The 27,702-nt window shown below is 44.8% G+C and overlaps 1 protein-coding gene across 1 annotated transcript in view; it reads right to left on the reverse strand.

Annotated features, from left to right (window-relative positions):
- Positions 1-1,093: 1,093 nt before the first annotated feature.
- MAML2 (mastermind like transcriptional coactivator 2) overlaps positions 1,094-27,702 on the reverse strand; it is a 281,006-nt gene continuing 254,397 nt past the window's right edge. The window contains 3 exon segments of the mRNA XM_037889792.2: positions 1,094-8,810; positions 13,375-13,486; positions 21,922-22,128. Coding sequence (XP_037745720.1) covers positions 7,831-8,810; positions 13,375-13,486; positions 21,922-22,128 — 1,299 coding nt within the window. The 3' untranslated portion in view covers positions 1,094-7,830.

A 27,702-nucleotide genomic window follows, 5' to 3' on the forward strand; every position in this document is an offset into this window, starting at 1 on the left:
GCTCTGCAAATATCGCAGGACAATGCGCGAGGTGTTTGCGACACTCACAGCAACAGTGTCCAGCTGAGCAGGGTCCATGCTTGCCATGCTATAGCATCTGCATGGGTAACCCAGGCATAGGAGTGAAAATGATTGTCTGCCATTGCTTTCAGGGATGGAGGGAGAGAAGGAAGGAGGAGGCAAGTGCATCATGGGAGGCTGATATGTACCCAAAACAACTGCAAAAATGTTTTTGTCCCATCAGGCATTGGGAGCCTAACCTAGAATTCCAGTCGGCAGCAGGAACTGTGGGAAAGCTGAGCACAGTGCATCGCTCCATGAATCGATGTTAGCCATGGTAGTGAGGATGCGCTCCGCCGACGGAATGTGCATAGTGGGGACATGCAGCATTGACTTTGTAAAATCGGAGGCTAAATGTCGACTTAAATAAATTTGACCTAATTTGACATACCCTAACTGATCACCCTATTTGGGGTTGGGAAGGAATTTACCCCACAGAACAGATTGGTAAAGACCCTGGGTTTTTTTTTGCCTTCCTCTGCGTTGTGGGGGATGGGTCACTTGCCGGTTTGAACTCGAGTAAATGGTGAATTCTCTGTAACGTGAAGTCTTTAAATCAAGATTTGAGGACTTCAGTAACTGAGCCACAGGTTATGGGCCTATTACAGGAGTGAGTGAGGTTCTCTGGACTGGGATGCACAGGTGAGACTAGATGATCATGATGGTCCCTTCTGGCCTTCAAGTTTGAGCATTTGACTGAGCTGGCATCATAGGGACTCCAGCAACTTGGTTTACACCAAACATTCAGGTTCTTATTTTTTTAAAAATGAGATGATGGTGTTTACACTGCACGTGCCAATATTTTCATGAGACTCTTTTAAAAATGCAAAGACAAAAGAATTTGGTGGATTTAAACATTCCCTTTTCAGAGTTGTGATCCTAGAAACAACAGCTTTGTGGCAGTGCATGGGACCCTGGAAATGAAACTGACTAGAAACAAAACTGAAACAGACCTGTAGTTTCACTGCTGGAACTGAGCGAAACACACAAAAAAGGAAACAAACTGCATAAACAGTGTAAAGCAATTGAGAATTTTAAAAGTCATTCGGTTTTAATTATCCACGATGTTATCTGTAACACAGGGATGGAAGCTAAGAACATATATGACTTTTATTTTGACAGTATCCTAGTTTCCCCCCCCCCCCTTTGCTGCTTTCCCCTACCGTGTCAGTATTACAGTGGGATGGGGTGGCATTCTTTAAAGTGCTGGAATAGTAGCAGTTCCTGCGAGTCAAATCAGCTGCATGGGTGAAGGTCAGCCCTGTTTGGACATTTTGTGACGCTCCAGGTGTGATTTTACTTGCCAGGAATAAAAGATCACCAGTCTCTGCGAGAACGTCACTGTCCCGCTAGCCAGGGACCAGGTTGTTCCTGAGACTCCCTCTCCCTCCCACCTTCTCTCACAGCTAGGGCTGGTCCTAGCGGGTGATGTTGTTGCATTAGCCAGACGTGTCACAGGTAGCTGCATAGTCTCCCCCACCCTCCACAAAGTCAATTGCAGCTACCAACCCCTCTCCCCAAAAGTCAATGACTGTCCCCTACAATACATCCGTGCATCCTGATGCTGCTGCCACTGTGTCTGCTGCTCCCCGTGGGGGCCAAGGAGCCCTGGGCCAGAGTTGAGGGATACTGGGAATGTGTTGCCATCGTCACTTCCACCTGGCCAGATGGAGCAGCTGCTGGAAAGCTAGCTCTGGAGTGGAGCAAGGTTGCAAACAGAGGAGGTAGTGGGGGTGGGGGCTGATCTCTTGGGGCAAGAATGCCGTGAACTCTGTAGCCGGCTGCACAGCCACTGGGGAAGCAAAGCCTCCCTGTGCCAACAGGTCTGTCCCTGGGGCAGTGGTGGTGATGGTGAGGGCTCAATGGCAGTAGGGGGTGGCGGGGGCAGGAAGGGCTGGGCCCCTCCCAATGGACGGAGGTGGGGGACAGGGATTCCCCTGACTCTATGTGCAGGGGGCTGAGAGCTGGCCCAGCTTTTGCCATGCAAAGTAGAGCCCAGGAAAGTCTCCTCCCCCCAGCGTCAGGGTCTTCCCCCAAAGGAGTTCCCATCCTATTGGGGTGGGCGCAGGGGGAGGGCTTCCCCAAGCTCTGCCTTTAAAAGGCCAGGCTTAGCACTTAGCTGGCTAAGTGCAGGAGCTGGTTAGCACAGCCAGCACAAGGGGATGTGTTCCCCGATGGACTGGGGGGCAGCGAGCCCCAAGGGCAATCCCTTATGGAATGAGGCGGGAGCAGCCGATCACTCCCAGACAACAGAGGGAAGAATGGAAAGGCCACTGGCCCATCCCCATAGACTAAGGAAGGGATGGACATTGGAGCAGTAGCAATTTTAAGGCAGTGGGGGCATCAGCCCACAACTGAGTAACTGGAGTAGAGGGGTGTGGTGCAAAAATGTTGGAGGATCAGGGAGGGTCAGGAGTAACACTATGGGGGTCAAGGTATCTGGAGCAGTGTGTGGGTTGGAGGATTGGGCAGGCAGAAGCATGGAAGATCAAGTGACTGGAGCTGGGGGGGATGGGGGTCAGGTCAGGATGGCTGGAGTAGTGTGGGGGGAGTGCAGGGGTAGTGACAGGGCTGAGGAAGGGGAGTCGGAGGATTTGGGCTGAAGCAGTCGCGGGGGCCTTCACTAGCTGGGAGCAACTCTCACTCCTTGGCCTGCTCCTTTCTGGGCACTATGAGCCGCTACCCTCCCACATAGGCCCTTAAAGGGCCAATGGCATGTCCCTTGAATGCATTGCTTTTCCGTGGCTGTGTATGCAATCACAGTTACTCTGTAGGAGAGTAAGAAAATGCATGAGTGCTATGCAAGATGCGTGACATTTGGCAGGGCTCGGACAAGACTTATGCACTACTTCGGTCCCACTTACCCCATTTAGAGGCTGTAAATGGGACTTAAGGAGTTAATATGCTTTGTGCTGGCCCTTGCCTACAAGCAGATAAACTCACTCTGTGTGTCTTGACCCACAGGCTTGGTATGTTGGACAGCAGTGTAGTGGTTCAGATGCAAAAAGCCTTAACTAACCCCCAAATCTGAAATGGCATAAGAAATCCTTCTGGTGACACTGGCATTGAACATTTCCCCTTAGAACAGGTGCCCACTTGCCTTGATTTAATGGGAACTAATTCATAACCCACCAAGAGACTAAAACAGTAGCTGAAGGGCATGAAACGTTGTCATCGCCAAGAAATCAATTCCACAGAACTCCTGGAACTTCTAAAAATAGCCAGGATAGGATTAATATTTTAAACCATATGAAATCACACACAATACAAAATAATCTTTTACACGTTGAAATTCTTTGAGATTACGATAACATGTAATGATACATGGATAGTGAATTTAAATCAAACTAGAAGGGAATCACTGCTTAACAGACACAATTTAGACTCATGAGAAAAAATGTTAGTTCCATTTAAAATATTCTAGTACTCTGATATTTCTGACTCATGTAAATGTCAAATCATAGTCCAATAGCTCAAACCATGCAGAGTTTTGTCACATCTTTCTATTAAGGTTCCATTTATAAAAGGCTTATAAAGGATTAGTAAATTATTAATATATGCTACAAGTACTGTATGTTATAAACATGAGTTGTATGTCTTTACAAATGGTTATAAGTACACCAGTGGAAGATATTATATACGGTCATAAGCAAATGATTGACCAGCTAAGCTCTGTAACAATAAATTTACCCTTTACTAAAAAATCTATTAATCATTTATTAACTCTTAATAATAAATGCCTTATAATCTGTTTATGAATGGAACCTTCATATAAAGAGTGACCCAGATTTTAAAATGTTGTGATACATATAACTTTACTGCAGTCATTATTTATAAGAATGAAGATATTGCCTCAATCTGTAGAAAAATAAAATCTCCCTTTCTAATGGACAGTCTTAGCAAACAGAAGTTGTTTGGAACGCATTTTTTTCAAAATATTCCTGTAATTTAATGAACCAAATGAATACCTGAATAAATAGACATCAATGATGACATTCACATGAAGGAAAGAGACACCCAGAACATTTTGATTGATTTACTTGGTGGAATTTTGATAGCTATTGAAAAAACATACTATTAATGGTTAGGTGAAAAATAAATGGCGTTGAATAAGTGTCACTGCATAGTACGAGGAGGTATATACAGCCACATGTAAAAATGCATAAAACACAAACATTTATGTACAGCAATTTTACCTTTCCATTTGTCTAGCGAAATACTGGTTTATAATATGAGAAAGTATAAAGCAGACATACATGCAACAAGGACATGACAGTTACATATAAAAAAACCTCAAAAGCTACAATAAAAAACCAGTTGAAACCTGGAATGTTTTCATATTGAGGTTTCAGGAGAGCTTCAGATTTGAATGTATCTGAAGTATTTTTAAAGGCTTGATCCAAAGCCACTTGAAATCAATGGAAAGTTCCCAAAGGTCCCATTCTGTCCTCCCCCACAACCCGATGTTTAAGTCTGAGGATGAAAATAAGCAATCATACCATACAAAACTTTGTATATTAGAATACAAAAGGTAACCATTTACTTTTTGTATAAAATACAACTTTGTAGATAGTATATTTATTTCACATATATATAAATATAACCCAAAGAATATGATTTTATTATTCCTACCAAAATATTATTATTAATTTGTTGTTTTTACAAAAGTTTACAAAACAAATAAATCTTTATATTTACAACCCAATACTGCAAAGAGCTCCTGGTCTAGGGTGAAAAATATAATATAAGGGTAGTGCATGCAGCCATTGTTACACAAAGAGAGATCAATTTAAAGAGACCGGGGTTCTTAAGAACTGAGACTGGGTTCAAGTTTTGGTCACAAAAGTCATTCATAAACTCACATTTAAAATGTAACGTGTATATCTTAACAGGACAGCAAATGGCCTTTGCTGCATGTGAGTTTAAATTTATTTAAAATATACAATGGTGAAAGAATTTAGACGCAATTAAGGGCCTTATCCAATGCCGGCCATCAATGGAAAGACTTCCATTAACGTCAACGGATGCTGGATTAGGCTGATGGCCAAATCTTGTAGTGTTTGGGCCAGAGTCTCAGCTGTTCCCGTTTACACCAGCTGAGGATCTAGTCTTCCATGTTCAGGGGGAAAATGCAAGTTTTGCCTGCGTCAGGACTGTGGTAGGGGGCTCCTTGCTATCGGACAGCAGTGTCACACGAGTGCATATGCTGTTTTAGGTGGTTACCAGCCCACTTGCTCAGGGCTCATGATAAGAGCAATGAAGGAGGAGCGCCTACTCAGCCACTGTTGCAACAGGAAATCACTCACTCATGCAAGAGCTTTAGCATCGCTGCTGACCAGCTTATTGACACTGTGTATGTGTGACAGAGGTGGGCTGATTTTGATCCTACACCTGATTTAAACTGGTGTAACTCCATTACAGAAATGGAACTGCTCCTGCTTTCTACAGGTGCCAGGGAGTGCAGGCTCAGACCCCTGGTATCGCTCTACTCCCATATGTCCATATCGCTTCTCTCTAAATCAAGGTGGGACGTTACCTGACTTGTGCTGAAAAGCTGTTTTGTTTTTTGGGCTAAGCAATATCTGCCCTTCCATTCCTTGGGGATCGGCTAGAGGAGGCAGCCCAGCTCCCTGAGCCCAGGGGATGTGGTTGCGGGAGGGCGGCTGTTGGTTCTGGCAGTGTTGAACACTCCCGAAAGGGAGTGTCTGGGAGGGTTAGAAATGTAGTCAGAGCCCTGGCCCCCGCACTGGGAGGCTGATGCACCTTTTCTGAATCTCCTTGGAGATAAATCCCTCCGGACATCACGACCTCTTGTGCCGTGTATGTCTTCCCCTCTCCACCGTCCCAATGCAGCTCTCCTTCTTGGAGCCATACCTGATTGCTCAGAGTAAGACTCTGGCCAGGCTCTGCACAGGCACATAAAGCAGGGAGGGTGTAGAGAGATTTCCTCCTCACCCACATCCATTTCACCTTCATGGTGTCTGAAAGCGGGAGAGGCGTGGATAGGACAATGGCTCTGACCCCACCTGCCCCGGCCAGCACAGCTGGTCAAGTGCATTGTGGGCACACGATGCCCCCTCTGTAAGGGTGCTGGAGCTGCTGCTCTTGTGTGTGTATATGCCAGGAGTCCTCAAGGAGGAACTTCTCCACAAAGAAATGATGGATTATTTAAAACCCATAATGGTGGTATAGTGAAACCTTTTGAAGGAATATGTTACTGGTCACCTCCAGGCATCTGCAAATGGGCTCTATATTCCCTAACCTTATCTGACTCAGACTAGCTTTTGAAGGATTCTCACCACATCAGCGCAAGCAACATCTTGCTCACCTTGTCGGCAGAATCCCTTCCCTCATCCTCCTGCTATGAGATCTACTGGGAGAGTAACCAGGCTTCAGAGAGGTAGCCGTGTTAGTTTGACTCCTCATTGTTTTAACCAGGCTGTAAATTAACTGGTTTGAAGGGCCGGATTCTGGTACCTTGACTCGGGCTGAAGGGTACCTCACTCTGCAAGCTGTCCCATTGATTTCAATACATCAGCTGCACATCTTGGTTTCAGTGGGACAACTCAGAGATCAAGGGACGACTCAACCTGAGTAAAGGGAGTGGAATCTGGCCCACAGTGAGCATCCATGAAACCGTCATCAGCAATTTTAGTGCTCAAGCGTGTCTCTCTTCTGACTCCATTGACCTGGTGAACGAGAGAGCTATGGATATGCTCCACAGGAGTCATGCTGTATGTTGTCAGACTGAATCAAAATGGAAGTCTTCCCATATGCACATATAGCCCAGAGCTTGAGCAAGGATGAAGCAAATAGCTGGGTACATGTGGAATGCAACTATGGAGTGGGGAAGTATTCTTTTGGGGCCAAATCTTCCACCTCTATCTCACTCAAGCTGTCCATTCAAGTCACTGGCACCATCTGTGAGAGCAAAGAAGCAGAATTGGCCCTTGAATTTTGGAATGGCTGATGGCATATTTACACCAGAAACTACACTGAACCTATTACCTATTGGAAAAACAGCTCCCTTGTTACAACAAACCAAATCCCAAGAGAGAGAGAGTAAAAGCTAGTGACCACTCCAGGGTGTGTCTCACACAAACTGCTTTCCTCCTTTCTTGAAAGGAACCACTTGCCCTTTTCTACACAAGTTAGGTGGTTTAAAATGAAATCAATTGAAAGGAAAAATGAGAGTTTCTACTATGTAGAAGTAAACAATTTTTAAAACATACAAGAATTAGTTGTACAGAGGGCCTGATTTTGTGAGGCACAGTGTACTCTCAATGAGAGTGGAGAGCACAGAGCTCTTTGCTCAGGACTGCATGGGGTCAAGCCCATAGCGAGGTGGCCACTTGCATCTGAGACATGAAGTTTCATGATCTGCATACCGTTCAGGACTTCTGTTTGCCGAATGCATGTTACACACCTTCCTAAGCCAAATGCAGACAGCTCCCATGAGAACAACAGGTGCACTTCTAATGCCTTGGCCATAAACCCTCTCATCTGTTTTTAGCTTGACAAGTATAACTATCGCCCTACATTATACTTTCATCTGGGGTAAGATTTAGAATCAGATTTTGTTCTTAGACCATCTCTTCAAACAGAGCAATCTCTCCACTTGGATCCTTATTTTAAACCATTGGTTCTTAGACAGCCCAACCACTGGAGAGTAAATTAATAAAGCAGATTGTTGACCTTTAAAGAGAGAGCTATAGTCAACCCTGCCTCTTAGTACTTAGAGCATGTATGTTTTATCATCAGCATTGTCTCTTATGAGTGGTTCCCCAAGATTTCATCAAGGTTGATGTCTTTCATCCAGTCATCATTACCAGGCTCTGTTTTCAATAAAGAATCTATAAAGTCCGAATCACTGTTGAGTGCCGGCCCTATATTGTCACCATGCTGGTTAAGAAAGTCAAAGGCTAAGTCATTCCCATGGTCAGTTCCTTGGTAAGCCCTAGAGTTTTGGTTGGTAGATGTAAAACTGGCTGACGGCAGGGATGATGGTGGTGTCATACTTGTTCCTGGGTGATTCAAGTTAGGCACAGTCTGTGCTCTGATCTGGTTAGCTCCTACACCTAAACCTCTTAGTGACCCAACAGGTTGTCCATTTATTGTTTGGTTCATTTGGTTTAGAGGAGGTCTCATTTGCGCTGCTGTTGTTAATTGGTTTGGAGGTGCCATAGCGTGCTGAGGAAACTGCGGATTGCCTATGGAGCGCTGCAGAGACTGGTTAGGATATGGAGTGCTCGTCGGGAAACGAACTCCTGTAGGTTTCAGTGCATCCTGCTGCTTTGTTGCTGCCTCTGGAGGGGCCCAGTTCTGAGCAGCAGCACTGGAAGTGATCATCACATTTGATGGTCTTTGTGCTGGGATACCTGTCGCTCCGTGGTTTAAACCTGCTCTCGCTTGCTGAGAGTTAACCGCTGACCCCGTCCCAAAAGCTGTTACGTTGTTTCCTTGTGCCAGGGCTGGCTGGCGAGACATCATGAGGTTATTTGGACTGGTTATGATTTGGTTTTGGTTTCTGTGTTGCTGCACTTGGTTCATTCCTGACGTCACGTTGTATGAGCTTGGTGGATTGCAAGGAATGTTTCCATAACAGCCCATGTTCCGGGCTGCTGAAATAGAAGGCATTCTGGTTCCATGGGGAGTTGACAAAAGGCTAGAATTCTGTGACAAAATGCTATGAGTTGAAATAGGATTGGATAAAGACAGATTGGAGCTCATACTCACTGCCGGAGAACCACCTAGAAAATGAAAAGAAAACACAAAGGTCTGTATTGATAATTGTTTCATTAAAATGTGCAGTAGGTTAAAATCTAATTTCCATATAGCATAAGCTCTCAAATGGTGTATGTTGCCCTTTGTGGGGTGATGAAGACTTTACTGGTTGGCAAGGCCTACGAAATGCATACGAACCAAAGAAAGATTAGATCCATTTAAGCCAGTGGTGGTCTCTCCATTGACATAAGTGGGAGCTGGGTCAGATCCATAGGCCTTGACTGCAGTGTCAGTAGCCTGCAGTTCTTCTTCTTCCAAACATTAGAAACAACAAAAAAAGGTCCTTGGCAAAAAAATTGACAACCACTGCCGAGGAGAGAGGAATTTACTGTATTTTCACGGCAATACAACACTAAGTATGGGAGGCAGTATACTTAAGTGATTAGAGCACAGCAGAGCAGGGATCAGGACTTCTGATTTCTTATTCATTTTGCCACTGATTCCCTGTGTGACTTTGGGCAAGTCACTTAATCATTCTGAGTTTCCTTATTTGTAAAATAGGGATATATACTCATCATCCCTGTGCCTTCTAGGCATTGGAATAGAATGTTTTCATTTACCCCTTTCGACAGACATTTGATATTTTAATGTATATTTATACGTGACATAAGCTGTATCATTTTTTACCACTTATTATTATTTTGCCCACTGCGGGGTGTGTGGAATGGGATCTCTCTGTATCTGGGCCACAATCTGTGCAGTGGGCCACAATCAGCAAGAAACTAATTATCTTCACCGATTTTTCAACCCCTTCACAAGCTTCCCTCACTCTGGTTCCTAGACATGGCCTTACAATACAGTTATATATTCCAAATCAACATGACTGAACTTCAACAGCAGGTGCAGCCCTAGGAGTATGAGAGACTGGGAGAATCCAGCCTGGTTCTTCCACAAAGCGCATCCTGGGCCCCTAATCTCAGAGTGCTATCACTAGGCCACTGGGCTGCACTATACTTTTGGAACCAAAGTAAAAATCAGTGCTGAGTCACCAACCTCATTAATTAATCTCCAACTTTGACTGCACTAACAATTCATTTCTTGCCTACTGTTTATCTGAAATATGGTAACATTTGTCTGGGGTACCAAAGAAGGCCTGGGGCCTGATTCTCTTCTGATTAGCACCAGTGTAAATGAGGAATAGCTCCTCTGAAATCAGTGGAATTACATAGAGATGGAACTGCTGTAAGAGGAGAATTGGGCCTCTGTTACCAGGTTAAATAAAGGAGCCTTAATACATTTACAGACTCACTTCACTTACTGCTGGTCTGACGCCATTCCTCAGGTGGAACATGCCAGCTCTTTAACAACCCCGAGTACTACCACCCCCAACTCAAGTGCCTTCCCATGAGATCGTTACAGGTCAGATGTGCTCAGGACCTTGCTTCCATATCTCCTCCAATAGACAAAGTTTGCTCTTTCTTTGTGTTACTATTTTTATTCTTGTATTTTTTAACCAAACTATTTTTCACTCTAATTTCTTCCAGATGGGAAGAAATGTCTTCCATAGCAGTGTTGTCCAGACAACATATCCAGTGCGTAGACACCAAGGGACACAGTGGAACAGAGGAGAATTTATTGCCAAGTTCACCTGCCATTGTCATGGGGTTTACTGTATTATAGAGGAAAAGAGCCCAGGAATGCAATGCTTAATAATGTCTCTCGGTGTCTCCACGGTATTTCATTTAACTTCTTGCTGTTCTGAGCTGTTTCCCTTCTTCCATTACTTGAGCACAGCTATTCCCAGAAACAAGCAACAGATTCCCAGCTGCTGCTCCCTTGTGCAACAGTTTCCCAATCAGTCCATCTGGTGGTTTCCCTGCAAGCTCGTAGCAAAGCCCTGTCTCTTATTCCACTCGGAAAAGCTGCTCTGCTCCCTGTGTATATTCAATCATTGCTAGTGACTTGAGGGACAGAATAACAGTATACTTAATCCTGCTTTGGCATAGGGGGGATGGATTAGCTGACCTCTTAAGGTCCTTTCCAGCTCTACATATCTAGGATTCTGGTACTGCCAAGCCCAAACCTTCAATAATAAGGAGTCAGGCCCCAAAGTGTCATGAGGCTGGCATAACATTTGTGAGATTAAAAAAACAACAAACATTGGGGTTATTTTTATTTGTCATCTGATTTTTGAGTTTTAGGATGTATTTGGGTCATATTTCCAAACTTTTCTCCACAACTACGAGGGCTAGAAACTTATTCTTTTTTAAATAAAAGCAGAGAGTCTTAGTGAATCATGGGACTCCAGGAGCTGGGGCTTTAAGAAAAAAAAACAAGTATCACAAGATTTCCAATCAAATTGCAAGAGCTGATGGCGTTTTCACTCTTGGTTGCACTGCAGGTGATGATACAGCACAGACAAACTGAGTTCTATTCTTTCTGGGTCACTGTCATGGGAGCTGGCCCTTTCAGGGGAGTCAGGAACCAACCTACCTGTGACAGGCTCCTGTAAGGGAGAACAAGTCAACCCAGCCCCACCTGGAAGCAACTAAATTCCTACATGGCTGGTTTGGCTAATTAGCCAATGAGCCAGCTAAAGGGTTACCAGGGCTCCGCTGGGGTGGTTCCCGGAGAGCCGGGCCTGGACGACAGGGGTGGATCACTCAATCAGTTGCTCTGTCCCGTTCACTCCCTATGAAGCATCTGGCACTGATTGCTGTTGGAAGACAGGATTCTGGGCTAGATGGACCCAATATTGCCATTCTTATGTTCTTAGAGGACACTCCTGAGGAGAGTTGCTTCCAGGAAAGCTGAGCAAGAGAACTCTCCAGAGCAAGGAGCCTAGAGGATGTGCTCCTAGGTCCAGGAAACCCCCAAATAGTGTCAGGAAGCCCAGCCAGTCAGGAACTACAGTCTGCCCCACAGAAAAGCTGCAGCTGACACATCGCTTCAGAGCCTTGGCTCTGGGGAAGGATTCTTTCAGATAGTGGAAAGAGACCTGGCTCAAGAGAAGGGACCCAAACTGAGAGAATACTTCTGGAGGGGCATGGTGGATACAGGTGGGAATGGATAAACTGAGACTGACTTTGTCAACCCACTAAGACATTAGGTGAAGACTTGCTTGTATTTTCATTGGGTCTTTGGTTAATAAAATAGATCCCTCAGAAGGGGTATTGTTCCCTATGTAAAGCCTTGGTGAACTTAGTGATTACATCAAGGGAAAGTGAAGCAGGGAGCCCCCCCTACAGTGCCAGACTTGGCCAAAGGGGGCACTAAAGGGCAGGTACACCCTGTGATAGAACTGTTTGCTAAATTTGAGTCACCGACACCTGTGGAAACTTGCTGAAGACAATGGATTTGAGCAAATGTTAGGGGCATAACTTGACCTGAAGAACTTTGTTACTGAAGTAGACATATGGGAAGGAAAGAACCCAGCTGGACTCTCAGATCCAAACTGAGTTTACAAGGCAGGCTGTTAGAAAATAAAGTCCTTTTTACTTGTGAACTGAGCACATTAGATATGGAGATCACTGAAAAGCAAATGCTACAGAATCCCACAATCCTGTTTTTACAGGGTCATTCTTCAGAATAAAATCCCACTCTAATCTCATCTGCTGCATTTTCCTCACTTCCTGCCTCTCTATGTGTCTCTTTTTATTTCATTTTTGTTCTCTCTCTATGCTGTGCAGCCTACCGTTAATGTGGGGACACAATAAGAATAAAAATCCAAATCCATCCATCTTCAGTCCTTATTTAGGCACAACTCCCACTGAAGAAAGAACTTGGTCCAAAGGGATTATTCTGGAATATTGCTAATTATCTCTGTTAGACAGTTTGGGCAAGGAAAGTGAAAGGCATCAAATTTAAAATGGATCAAAAGAACTTTTCTTTTTACACAAAACTTAACTGACCTGTGGAACTCATTGCTACAAGATATCATTGGGGCCAAAGTTTCAAACAAGGAGTAGATGATTAAATGGTTATTGAGCTCATCCACAATTACATCAGATAGGATAAAAATAAATGAATTAGGGATATAGGCCCTCAGATTTCAGGACATAAACCAACCGTCTACTGATGGGGAGATTCTTCCATTCAGGGGGGTTTCTTGCCTATTCCTCTGAAGCAGCTGGTACTGGCCAATGTCAGATACTTGATACCAGACTGTATGAAACACTGGCTAATTCCCATTATTATTATTATTATTATTATTATTAATAATCAGCATTTTTCAATAATGCCATAGCTGTAATATTGATGTTTTAGAAATGTACAGTATAGAAGCAACATTCAGAACCTGCTAGGGGAGATGTGTTTCAATCCGGACAGTTCCCCTTGAACATTTCCTGAGGGTGGAGGAACCTTCAAGACATTATTCTCCATTACTCCATGTACAGTTATTTACACTAGTGCAAGGTGAGTGTACAATGTTGCCACGTCAGAATGGTGGCATTTTACACCCACTTGGCACTTGCTTTTGCACTGATGTAAGTGACTACACAGAGAATCAGGCCCATATTGTCAGTACTTGCTGGGTCTTTCTGTCTGGTCTTCATAACCATGGTTTTCTTTTTGGTTAAGTGCGCTTACCAGAATACTGGTTTGTTTGTTGCATGCTGACCACATTCCTTCTCTGGTCTTTGTAATCTGGTGGTGGCCTTGTCAAGTGTCTGTTCAATTGATCTTGAGGAGCGATTTTCTCCTAGAGAATTAGAGCAGAAATGGAAATATGTTACTTCGTTTTCTTTCTACTTTCTACTCACGCTTACAAAGTGGAAGCTGTTCCTTCCCTTTGCCCCACCCTGCCACAGCGATAGTGCAAACCAAAGTGTTGACATTGCTCTTTAGGGGCCTGATCTATTGAAGCCAGTGGAAGTCTTTCCTTTGATTTCAATGGACTTGAACCTGGTCCTACTCCCACTAAAATTACTGTGTGCTGGGTCAAGCCCCAGCAGTCTAGCGATCTGTTTTTCATTATTTTGTGTACCACTAACTCCGAAAACTCTGCCTCAGTCCAATTCACCCATGGTGTAAGTGGGTGTAACTCCATTAACTTCAGTGCGCCCACTTGGCAATGGGGATTTTGACTCATCATCTAAATGAGCTTTCTCTTGTATCACCCCTTATAGGTCACTCCTTTATACATTGGCATAGAGAAAGAACTTGAAGCCTGCACTGCAAATGTGTCGTCAGTAATAGGGTGCCTCATCAAGAACAGAACAGCCTGAGAAGTTGTGAGATGAAGCGGAAGATATATAATGCTTCAGCAGTCAGTATTCTGATGTATGGGACTGAAACATGGCTCCTCACGGTCAAGATTGAAAAGAAGTTGGACACCATTCAGATGCAGCATCTCCAAATGATCAAAAACATTAAATGGTACAAACTCCTGTCGATTGAAGAGATCCGTTTTCTAACTAAACAGGTCCCGCTCTCTCAAACAGTAGCCCAACACTCTCTACAGTGGTATGGTCATCTGCTCTGAAAGCCTACCTACTTCCCACCGAGAATCATCTTCAACTTTGACCCAGTGGAAGCAAAAGACCCTCTGGAAGCCCTGAAACATGATGGCTGGACAACATCAAAACAGACCTATCCTTCACAGGTATTTACATGGTAATGTGCCAGATTTGAGTCAGGACAGAACATCATGGTGGCATATAATGCATTCAGTGGCCTCTATGCTGTCCAAGCAACAGCATGACAAGGAAACCCTTTATAGCTGGGAGGAGCTCCCTGTAAAAATCCATAAAGCCACTATATTATCCCACTTCACATTTCTCCTTAAAACTCCCCTCTGCTGCAATGACTACAAAAAAACCTGACCATGGCTAGGCAGTTCATGTGCTGTGGCTGCTATTTGTCACGATAATTAAAACTGTCTCACTGTTGCCTTGTGCTTCCCCACCACTTTGTTGCATCTGCTTGTCTTTCGTCTTATGCTTAGATTGTAAGTTATTTGGGGCAGGCACTGTCTTTTCGCTCTGTCTGTGTGTGTACAGTGCCAAATAGAAGGGGGCCCAATCCTTGACTAGACCCTTTCGGCACTGCTGCTATACAAATAACTAGTAACTTACTGTATGTAACAAATTACACGAACCCGCTCCATAAAAAGTCCCTTACTCTGCCCAGGTGTTTCGTGGATTGTTGTATAGCTAAAGGGAGAAAACAGCATTACAGATCCATGCTGCTTGAATGATGTCAAATGTAGCCGACAAAACTGCATGTTACCAGTTATTTAACGTGGTGATCACTATTATTTGAAGAAAATTTGTCTCAAAGAACAAGTTCTGTATAATGTTAGATTAGAAGCTGTTTGGAGGAGGGACTATGAGTTGGCGCTGGATCTAATGCCATCAAGCCGTGATCCAAACTGGGGCCTTTGGGCGCCACCACCATATGAATAAATAACCAAAATAATACTAGCCTCTTCTTGAAGAAGAAAAAGCAAGAAACTGAAAAACGGAGATTTGGGAACTAAAGTTTGAACCTGTTACCATCAGCCTTCCTACCCCTTCCCTTCTTCCCAATGTCAATCCCTTTCATCCCCCTCCTTCCTCTCCATTGCATCATTCTGCATAGACTGCACCCCTGATGAAATCCCCTCCGTGTTCTACCTTATGGCTGCCAGCCCTTGTACCGAGCCTGTCGGTCTAACCCTCCTAAGAGGTGAGCCCATGCCTCTAAGAGATGATGAAGAGGTGCTGGTAGCAGGAAGTGCATGGTCCTCTAGGAAAGTGGTGTTGGGAGCTGAAGAAGCCGAACCCTGTGGTGGGGAGAGGATTCTGCGCTGCGGCCCTGATTTCAACAGCCATGTCTGCGACAGAGGGAGAAGAGAGGGCACTGTGACAGGGTGGAACAGCCAGCACATGGTTAAGGGCTGCCTGTCACATAATTCAGCTGCGCTGTAAGGGGAGGGATGTATCCTCTTCCAGGGAGACAGAGATGCAGCCTGTTTGCTCCAAGGGAATAACTTCTGTTTGTTTTTTCCCCTGAGGCAAAGGCCTGAAAAGAGACTTGGCCACAGCACTGAATTCTCCCTGGCTGCTGAGGGAGCCCACCACCTTGCAGGCAAGAAGTTCAAGGTGCTAGATTCATAATCTGACCATGTCAACAGCACAAATCATGTCATCCTCATTAAGGGCTTGAGCCGACACACACTGAACACACTGGCAAAACTCCCATTGATTTTGATGGTACAAGACCAGCCCTAATACGCCTCCTGGCGTGTGTAAGCAAGTACAATCTTGTTTGACTTAAAAATCTATGTCTCCAGAGTGCTACTCATAAGCTCACAAGCAATGACTCCTCCCAGGAATGACCCTCAGTGTCAGCAAGTATGAGTAACTATTTGGGCTTTCACCTTTATTTGTTTATCACATATTTATATAATAATAAACTACTAAATCAGCAGCATTGATTTACACCCAGTCGCTCCTGGAATTGTGCTTCCTGTTCCTTAATCTCCTGAATCTCACTCTTGCTCCTCAGCGTGCTAAGCACTGCACTTGCGTTTCATGCTTGGGAACAGGGTGGGCCTTGGTCTGAGGCGGGCAGAGCCGGAACAGCCTCCACCAAAAAAATGCTGGGAAAATAATCTCAAAACCTCGGCCCCTTGGCTTACTGCTCTGTTTGTGAAAAGCAGGAAGCATATCCCCCCCCTTTGCCCCCCGGCAAATACACACCAAAACCCAGAAGCCCAAGTTGTGATGCTCTCCATGAGTTGTCAAACCTTCAGACAGAAGGAATCTGCAAACATCTAACAACCCAGCACGCACACCAGTGAGCAGGGGACGTGTCCTCTGAAGGTTCACAGAGGCAGCATGTGGGTGGTCTCTGAAGATTCCCACCATCTGCTTGCTAGCAAGGGGAGCTGAACATCCTCTGTATCCAAACAGCTCTGAGGCTCTACAACCTGCTCTCTCTGTCAACCTGCCAGCAAAGTCTGTCCAACCTCTCTCCTTTATCTGAAACATAAGCTATATTTGTGGTGAGGAAAAGAAGAGATTTTCTGATCAGAGCTGAGGAAGGTGGCAAGCAGTAATCTGCAAACCTCAAAGGGCACAAATTTCAGAATCACAGTTAGAATAGGGCCTTGTCTCCGCTACACAGTTTTGTTGACAAAAGCTGACTTTTGTCGATGAACCAGTAGAGGTGTACACGCTGAAATGCTCCTCCCACTGATGTAACTCCCCTGCTATGCCGACAAAATTAAACCACCTCAACGAGCGGCATAGAGCTTTTTGTGACATAGTTAGAGCAACATAGACACTGCCCCGGCTTTTGTTGCCCTAATTGGTCTCCAGGAGGTGTCCCACAATGCCCATCCTGACCGCTCTGGTCAGCAGTTTGAACTCTGTTTCCATGCAGGTACAAAGGCATGCATCCCTCCCCTGTTTAAAGGCCCGGGAACTTTTAAAATTCCTCTTCCTGTTTGCTCAGCTTGGACTGTTCACACAGCATCTCCCCAGCTGACCATGCCGGCTTTCCGCACTCCTGCCTGGAATACACTGGAGCTGTTGGATCTGCTGGGTCTGTGGGGAGAGGAGGCTGTGCAGTGGCAGCTTTGCTCCTGCCATAGGAACTTTGATATCTGGGGCAGATTGCTCGAGGCATGCAGGAGAAGAGACACGCAGCAGTGCTGTGCTAAGATCAAGGAGCTGAGGCAGGCGGGCCAGAAGGCAAGGAAGGCCAACCATTGCTTTGGTGCAGCGCCAAAAACGTTCTGCTTCTATGAGGAGCTGCTCGCCATCCTCAGCAGCGAACCCACCTCCACTGTCAAGAGCCCTGTGGATACTTTGGGGGGACAGGAGGCAGCAGGCAGCAGAGTCAGCCCTGAGGACGACCCAGTAGATGAGGAAGTGGAGTTGGAGGAGGATGTGGGACATGCGATAGGGTCGTCTGGTGGCATGGCAAGCCAGGACCTGTTTTTGACTCTGGAGGGGTCTAGCCAGTCCCAGCACTCCGGCTGTGGAGTGCATGAAGCAAGAGAGGCAAGCTCTGATAAGCAGGCATTTTGCTTTGATACTGCAAGGTGATAGGAGATCGAGGTCTCATTTATTTTGTTATATGGTAGAGGAGGGAGAAGAGATAAAAATTAACAAAAGAGCCTATACAGCTACACGGCGTGGGCCTGGCGGAAAAGTTTGTTACTGTACACTGGGATGTCCCGGGAATCCTCCACAGAGATCTCTAGGAAACATTCTGCAATCCTCTGCTGAAGGTTCCTTGGTAGATCTGCCTTGTTTCTCCCCCCGCTGTAGGAAACTTTTGCCGTGCCAACCGGCAATTATTTCTGCAGGGACCAAAGTGGCACACACATGAGTAGCATACAGACGCGGTCTGAAGCCACACATATGCAGAAGATGCGCCCTTGCATCCTGGGTTATCCTCAGGAGTGAGATATTGGGTTTGATTACCCCAGCCTATGGAAAAGGGTGCCAATATTTCCCTAATACTAATTTCTCCCTACTGTTACTCACACCTTCTTGTCAACTGTCTGTAATGGGCCACTCTCTTACCACTTCAAAAGTTATTTTTCCTCCCTTGGTATCCTGCTGTTAATTGATTTATCTCATTAGACTGACCTCACACTTCGTAAAGCAACCCCCATCCTTTCATGTATTTATACCTGCTCCTGTATTTTCACTCCATGCATCTGATGAAGTGGGTTCTAACCCATGAAAGCTTATGCCTAAATAAATTTGTTAGTCTCTAAGGTGCCACAAGGACTCCTCGTTATTTTTGCTGATACAGACTAACACAGCTACCATTCTAAAAAATATTCAGAATAGTCTCCCTAGACCCTCTTCACAAACCACCCAGACCAATTGTCCCCTCTTGCCCACTCCCCTTTCCCAATCACCCACCTCTGAACTCACCATATTTGGGACTTGCGCCAACCTGTGTGCTAGCCAAGGGACAGTGAGGAAGAGGTGTATATAACTTTTATGATTCACGGCTGTGAGTGCACTCACAATAATGTCTCTGTTCACTGTTTCTTTTGCTTCTGCAGATAAGCCCTTGAGGGCCAACTCATACACACCAGCAGAGCACCTCCATCAGGCAAAGAGGTGAACCAGGAGGAGTAAGGAGGATATGTTTTGCGAAGTGCTGCAGTCTAGAGATACAGCAGATAGCGAAACAAGAGCGTGGATGGAGACAATTAATGAAAACTCAGACTGGATAGCCTGGAGAGGAGGCAGGGGCAGGAGTGGATGACAGATGGACAGGAGTGGATGATACTGGAGGGCCAGACAGAAATGCTCAAGTCCCTCATAGCACGACAGTCTGAGCACCTCTGTGCAGGACTCATGGTAGTTGCTGCTAAAATTAAAGCATAGTTGCTACAGGCAGGAACATTTGCTCAGGAACAATTCAAGCTAAGGAAGCAAGCATTACAGGGGTCACTCAAGGTGGCAAGTAAACATTGCCTGGCAAAATGCATCACATAAAGACACATTACTGGGGCTCACTGTTAAAATGCTCCTTCAAAGCCTCCCTGATTCAAAAATCACCCTGCTGAGCCTCTCTAATTGCTCAGGTAACTGGCTGCTCAAAATCAGCAGCCAGCCGATCCACCTCACTCCTGGGGAAACTTTTCCCCCTTCACTTTGCAAATGTTATGCAGCGCACAGCAGGCTGCTACGACCATCGGAATATTGTCCTCAATGAGGTCTAACCTGCCAAAAAGGCAGCGCCAGTGACCTTTTAATCTGCCAAAGACACATTCAACAATCACATTCAGCTGAGCCTGTTGTTGAAGTGCTCATTGCTGCTGTCTAGCCTGCCGGTGTAAGGCTTCATGAGCCATGGGAGCAAGGGGTACGTGGGGTCTCCCAGGATCACTATGGGCATTTGAAGATCCCCTATTGGAATCTTCTAGTCTGGAAAGAAAGCCCCAGCATGCAGCTTTCTGTGCACTCCAGTGTTTGTAAAGATGCATGCATCATGAACCTTCCCGGATCACCCCGCATTGATGTGAGTGAAACAGAATGATCCACCAGCGCCTTCAAGACCATGGAGAAATAGCCCTTTCCGTTGATGTGTTCGGTCACCACTTACTTTTCCACTGTGAGGGCAGCTGTCATTCTGGTGTCCTTGCACACAGTTCCAGGAATGTGGCTTTGCATATCCAAAAGCTCTGCAGCCACTGCTTGTCATCCCAGACATGCATCACAATGCGATCCCACCACTGAGTGCTTGTTTCCCAAGCCCAGTACCAACGGTCCACCGTATGCAGCTGCTCCAAGAATGCCAGCAGCAATCTTGAATTGTTACTTTCCATTGCACACAGCAGGGTGGGCATCACAGATTCACTTTCTATTTCGCAGCTCATGAAATACTGTAGGCCCAGCTGCATTGTGTTCACGACACTCATCACCGGACTGGTCAGCAGTTCAGGATCCATGCTTTCAGGCAGAGATGGCAGGAGCACAGTTTACAAGGGCTGTTCAAAAATGGAGCAAAACAAAGTCGGAAGCCCTTGGAATGATGGGACGGACAGTACTGTATCATGGGACAGTGAGCATACCCCCATGATGCATTGCGATCTGCTCCCAGATCTCCAAGTGGCAGAGGGTGGCGAGTTCCATAGTGGGATAGCTACCTACCATGCAACGCTCTCTCTCTGTCGATGCAAGAGCGCCAACTGTGGACGTGCTCTGCCAACACAAGGAGTATTGCGTGGATGTGCACAACCGATGTAATTAAAGTGGCTTATGATCATCAACGTAACTTAAGTCGACTTAACTCAGTAGACATGGCCTAAATATCCAAAAGTTTTGGGGTGGGGAAGGGGAGGGAGGTTTCTCATTTACACAAAAGCTCCTGTACACCACTCTGGCAATGTCCAGGGGCATTAAAGCAGATGTAAATTACAATTTATTTTCAAGATTCTTTACATTGCCAGAATGGTGAAAAGGGGCCTTGATGTAAATGAGAATCAGGCTCTGGATGTTTATCTGAAGGTGATCAGAAATCAGAACTATTCTGACCTCTTCTGCTGAAATCTCACACAAACAGACCTTCTTGTGAGAAATATGGTTCTTCTGCTTCCAGCCATGGTTATAAACACTGTGAGAACACTCTTTGTTGTGGTATTCAGGCATTTCCGTATTCCAGTTTTGGAACCTGTGATCTGATTAAGATTGATCAGGCTCATCTTAACGAACTGTCCAACCTGAAACCTTTTAATTCTCATAAAAATCTTGGTCTGCAGCAATTCCTTTAAATTGCAACTGAGATTGTTTTATGTGTGTGTCTATGAACTTGTGTGTGTATAACAAGTGCAAAACAAAAACAAACACAAGCTGATCCACAGAGGGATTCACTCTGCAGTTATTATTTTAATTTTCCCTTTAACTTTCGTTTACTTTCCTTTTAGCACTTCTCAAGATGCTTGTAGGGCCTGATTCTCCATGATTCCACCCCTTATACAGTAATCGACACCAGTGCAAAGTGGTGCACATCCTGTATCTCATAACATGACGATCCTGCTACACAAAGAGAAACTCTCTGCCTTCCCTCAGATCAAAGGGGAAATATGATAACTGGCTGCTAGTATCTAAAGGTGTGTCAACAATATGAAATGGGATTTATACAGCCCATGATCCAGCAAGCCACTTAAGCAAGTGCTTAACTTTAAGCACCTGACATTGAAGTCAATGCTCCTGATTCCCCTTTGCACTAAGACCACTTTACACCACTCTGCCCATGTAAAGAAGCCTTAAAGCGGGTGTAAACATAATTTATATCACTTTGACATAGCCAGAGTGGTCACAGTGGCTTCAGTATAAATGAGAATCAGGTCCATTGGGGCCACTCACATGCTTAAAATTAAGCATGTGCTTTGCTGCACTGGGGCCATAATCTGGAGTATTAAAATGAAACTGAGCTAAGGGAAATTTAGGCTCAATATCAGGAAAAATCTCCTAATGGTGAGAACAGTCAGACTGTGGAATAGTCTCCCAAAGGAAGTAGTGGAAGCTTCAGCACTTGAATAATTTAAAATAGGCTGAACAGAGTGATCAAGAATATTCTATAGGGAACAAGCGTGAACGTTCAGTGGATCTTTTCCATCTATGAATCCGATGGAAATTTATTAGACATAAAATAGGAATTAAAAAGAAAATTTACTGTTTCTGCCAACATCTGCTGCTGTAGAAGGAGCTGCTGCTTTTGCTCCATCATCTGCCTCTGCAACGCCTGTTTCTTTTCCATCAGTTGTTGATTCAACGTTGATTGCTGGGATGAGTTCATGTAACCACTTCCAGTGCTTGGATTTGAGCAAGTACTGGAACTTGGACTGGGGCCTGCACCTTGGCCTATCACAGAGTGTTGATCCTGAAAAAGAAGAAACATCTTATGAATGAGAAAATGAATAAAATAAAATTAAAAATCATCAAGAAAAGGCAATGACTCTTTTTACGCACTTAGATTATTAAAGATCAAGTGTGGGACGCTGCTCTTTAAGCTGCAGGACAAGAGACTGACAACAAAGGCTCAGATAAAGACTCAAGCAGAGGAAATAACTCTAACACTGTATGGAAAGCTTTGAAAACCTACCATGTGGTTTCAGTGGGAAACCTTGACATTCTAACAGGAGTTTATGGAACCTCAAAGGAAGTAACTGAGCTGTCCTGGGATTTTTACAGGGAACTCCCATAAGAACACATGGCAATTTGTATGATTACATGGCAACAAACACTGTATCTACTGACACCTAAAATTTGGTTAGGAACAACAACTACTATATTGAGACTCTCTATTAGAAGTGACAGCTATTTGTAACCTTGTTAGAAAACAAGAAAATGGTTACTTGTCACTTCACAGTGCAATGACTGGTGCCTTTGCATTGGCTCTTTCATGTTCCCCCAGGAACAATCTCGGTGAAAGAAGAGTGGAAGCGTTTACAATCTAATGAGACAAGACAGACGCAGGGTGGGGAGAGGGGTCTAATACACAAGCAGAGGGAACAATGTTATGGCAGCAAATGACATGGTAGTTCCATTAATTTTTTTTTTGGTGGGGAGGGGTAAGTTAGGAGGGGATTCTCTAAATGGGAAGAAAGGAGAAGGGCGGGAGGAAGAGGGGTCAGAACAGGGGCTGAGAAGGTAAGGGAGGTGTGGAGTGAATCTGAGGTGAAGAGACGATGTGGGGGGGGGGAGGGGTTTGGAGCAAATGGCCAATCAGCACAAGGCAGAACAAGTCCAATCACACTGTTGAAGTTCTCTGAATGTTCAGTGGTCCCGGATTTGGCTGCTTCTGGCCCAATCGGCTGGCTCCTCTCTGTAGTTTTCCACACAAGGCAACACTGGGGTGCAGAGAGGAAGGGTAGGGCGACCATCTTTTCAGAAGGCAAAAGCAGGAGCCCTGCCCTCTCCATGACCCTGCCCTGGCCCCTCCTCTTCCCCCAAGACTCCACCCCTTGCTCCTCCTCTTTCAACTATATGTGTTCTGTTTACTTTCTTATTATAAACTAGACTAAAAAAAAAAGGTTTTGCTTACAGCAACAGTAGACAGACCTCCACCCTTCCATAAATATAGAAAAAGAGCTACCTCTGTCCCCGTATTATCACACAAAAACCTGGAGCACTCCAATGCCACGTGCACAAAGTTGCGCAGCTATAGATCAGAGAGGAGCTACCGGGGAGTTAGCTAAAATGATGGGGACATTATTTTCCTGACTTTTAGGCTCAATTATTACAACTCACAGAAATTAAGCCATGCAATCTGAAAAACCTCCAGTTGATACAATATGCAGCAGCCCGTCTGCTCCACACCATAGGTGTCCAAGAACACATCACCCTGGTGCTCCATGGTCTGCACGGGCTCCCCCAGTGAGTAGAGTCTAACTCCAGGATTCTGTCCACTGGATTCTTCTAGCTACTTGAGAGACGACCTCTCCCTCCATGACTATGATCTTCCACGACAGCTACATTCCACTGGGATAATTATACTTCACCAATGACAGAGACTCATGAGTGCCAGAGTCAGAACTTTCACAGGCGCCAAAATTAGACTATAGAACTCACTCTCACAAGAGACAGGAATGAGAACTACATGCAAAGTTAATTTCTGTGACTTAGCTTTCCCTCAATAAGCTCTACACACACATACACAGACACACACACCCAACCAAAACATACATGAAATACAAACTGTAAATTAATCCAATTACTTCTCCTACCAGCTGGGAAGGAAAAAAATACATTGTTGGCCACTGTTTGCAGTATTGTTATAGCCACGTTGATCCCAGGATATGGGAGAGTGAGGTAATACCTTTCACCGGACCAGCTTCTGGCGGGGAAAGAGGAAAGCCTTCAAGCTCCACAGAGCTCTTCTTCAGGTCCTTTGTGAATCCTGAAAGCTTGTCTCTCTCACCAACAGAAGTTGGTCCAACAACAGATCTTACCTCACTCACTTTGTCTCTGTATTGATGGTTATTATTATTTCTAATGTAAAATAATTCTGGGGCATTCAGACAGGGCCATATAAGTAAAGCATTTAACAGTCTAAATATGAAATAAAACCCACAACTTTCTGTTGGAGCCACCTGCAGCCCCCAGGGCTGCATTACAATTGCACCTCTGAAAATTTAATGGGCTTTTACACAATTCTGTCTTGCACACATTCTTTTCAATTCAAGAAATAATCCAGAATTGCTCAGCCACTGTCACATTCTTCAGCCCGTATGTTAGCTGTGAGACAGAGAGTATTCCTTTCCACAGACCAGCTTGCCAAGATGTTGTGCAAACTTTGGTACTTCTTAAAATATTTTGAAAGGAAAAATATGTTACAATAAATTGGCTTTGACATCCCTATTCAAACTACACTCTAGCTTAAACCCAACCCACATGTTACATCCATTAATAGAATTCGTCTGTTTTCTCATTGCACAGAAAATGCAGACTTCCTCAATGTATGCTTCGAAATTCATGGTAATATATGTATATTTCCCCGCCCCCCCCCGTCCATGTAACTGTGTGTTTTATTTTCAGATAAGCTGGACGGTTTCACTTCTCGATACCTAATAAATGATTTTTAACAATCATATTTGGAATAGCAGTTGGCACAAAAAATAGCCATTTGGGAAAAAGACACTGCAAGAGCAGTGTAAATCATGGAATTTGAGCTGTTTTATTTTTCTTTGCTGTCCATGAAATGAGAGTGTTAGTCTATGAATCTATAATGTGTTATTTGTCCGATTTGCTGGTGTTCCAGAGGAAGCCATGTGATGTGAGCAATTGCCTAACAAATCACACTTGATGCAGAGGATTAGTTGTACTGCAGACTGACCCTTAAAGAACTGGTCCTGTTGGGCCTGATTCTCCTCTCACTTCCACCAATATAAATCAAGAGTTTATAGAGCCGCACCACTGTAAAACAGGTGCAAGTCAGATCAGATTTTGTCTAACAAGATTCGGTTTTTTAAACATACATATACAGTGACAAATTCTGGCTTTGGTGGATTTACACTGCTGTAATTGAGAGTAGAATTTGGCTCAAAATGTTTTATATCTAATAATAACGAATATTTTACTGGAATTGTCTTTCCTTTCTAACTAGACACCAAGTATACCAGGCAACATTAAACCATTTCATCTTCCAGCATGGAGGATGAAATTGATGTTGGATGGGATTGGGCTGTGGAAGGAACTTCCTGTGGAAATTAGGCAAACCCAAAGTCAGACAGGCTTTTAGGAAATGCTGCCAAACCTTCTGTGACAGAACAGGATGTGTCATTATCAAATGGTAAATTCAATTTTCTATTAGGACCTCCATCTTGTATAGGGTGACCAGATTTCCGAAAGTGAAAACAGGACACCGTGCGAGGCTGGCCCAAGGCCCTCCTACTCCTCCCGCATGGGCTCACCTGAGCCACCTGGTGTTATTGCTTGCTTGAGCCCCCACCACACATGGGGCTGCCCCGAGTTCTCTCACTCCCATACGGAGCTGGCCCGAGCCCCCTGGCATTGCCACTCACCCAAGCCCTGCCTCCTGGGGCTGGGGCTGACCACCTGAGTACCACCGCCCAGGGTCGCTGCTTGCCCTATTGTATGTTCCTCCTTGTCCCCCTAGGGAGGCGCACCCCACTTTTTTGGAAAAACTGGGCATTTGTCCCATTTGCTCTTGCCAACTTGGCAAGAGCAAACAAGACCAAATGCCCAGCTTGGCAAGACCAAACAAGACGTAATGCCTAGTTTTGCCAAAAAAAGTCAGGATGTCCGGGACAGGGCTTAAAAAGGGGACTGTCCTGGCCAAAATGGAACATATGGTCACCCAATCTTGTACCGTGCTGAACACCTCTAACCTTGCACAAAGCAAGCTTATGGAACTGCATTCCATATAGCCACCTTGCTGGGGAAAGATGGTTGACATCTTATTGAAGGATCATAATGGAGAAGCCATCAAGAAGGCAATCTAGGGCCATCAACTTTGAGAGGGTGCTTTGAAGAGTAAAGTGACTGTGGTGAAGAAATTCCTATGCTAAGCCTGTGTTCCATGATTCCCTGTCGCATTGTCCCCAAAGGGATTAAACTAGAAGACCAGAGAGCCGACAGCCCAGGTGGGACTTTGAGAGAGCACATGAAAAAGATGAGGGGGGCTCAGAGGTCTGAAGCACTGGTTTTGGGGGTCAGGGGCAACTGGACTGCAGAGTCCCGTCTCCCAAAGAAGGGCATCAGACAAGAGGTCTGAGCCTGCAAGTGTGTCCTATGGTTCCAGAGCTAGAAACAGTGACTAGATTCTACCCAGACCCAGTTGCCTTTTGAAGCATGTTGGATCCAGCTCAAACTGGGTCCACTTGCAACAGATTGCTGATTACACAGAGGGGCACAGGGCCAAGTTGTAACACCTTCCTCTCCAAAGACACATTTCCATATAGCAAGAATGGCATTCACAACACAGATACCCCTCATCTCCAAACAACCTCCCCTCAAAATGAATGAACAAATAAATACAAAAAAATCTGTAACGAATCAATGGGCGAAGAATCAGAGACTATGAAGTACACGAGAGACTTTGCTATTGCTATTATGGGGAAGGGGCTCAGCTACTTTGGTGATTGGCAGCAGTATAAAACACTAAGATAGACAGACAGAGAGACTGATCGATTAGATAACAACTCAAGAAATCCTCCAAGCAGGTAATACTCCCAGGGTTTGGTCATGAAAACCAAGAGGAATTTTAAACACATTTATGTAACCAGCAAATCAAAACATTCAGAATCAAATTTTCTTTTCTGTTCTACTGCTGCTACCTCATTTAAGTCTGGGGGTTGCCGTAGTATAATTGAGGGGGAGAATTTGGCTCCAAACATACACAGATAAATGTTAAAACAGACTTTCCTTTGTTTCTTATGGGTACATTAGATGTAAAATACAACAAAAATGCCAGATGAAGATCTTAATTTAGTTCTACCCACGGCATATCCAACCTCCACCCCCAGGCTCTAAGCACCACTATTTGTTGATATCACCATACGGGTGATATCACCTATAACTCAAAGGCAGCTCCATCATTGTTATGAATATATGCTAAAAATCACCAAGTGATGCTGGCCTGAGACCACATATACTGAGAAGTAAGGAATTCTGACCAGATTTCTACAGCCAAGTTACATATCCTTGAAACAGGCGTTAATAATGGAAACACTGACACTTGGAAGAAACCAATTTTTGCTCTCTCATTGGGGATGACCCATGCACAGCTGACTCAGGGGTCAGCTATATTCAACCCCAGATGGGTTATGCGGTCATCCTTTACTTGTGTAATTAAACTGTTTATGTGCTCCTCTCCATATGTTCTATATGTGGCTATATTCATAATTGTACTGCTTAGGTATCTGGAGCCTTGCGTATCACAAGAATTCTCCCTTTGTTTTATATTGGTAAAAGGTGCCTACAATCTGACATA

The sequence above is a fragment of the Chelonia mydas genome, chromosome 1 (assembly GCF_015237465.2).
Source record: "Chelonia mydas isolate rCheMyd1 chromosome 1, rCheMyd1.pri.v2, whole genome shotgun sequence".
Lineage (NCBI taxonomy): Eukaryota > Metazoa > Chordata > Testudines > Cheloniidae > Chelonia > Chelonia mydas.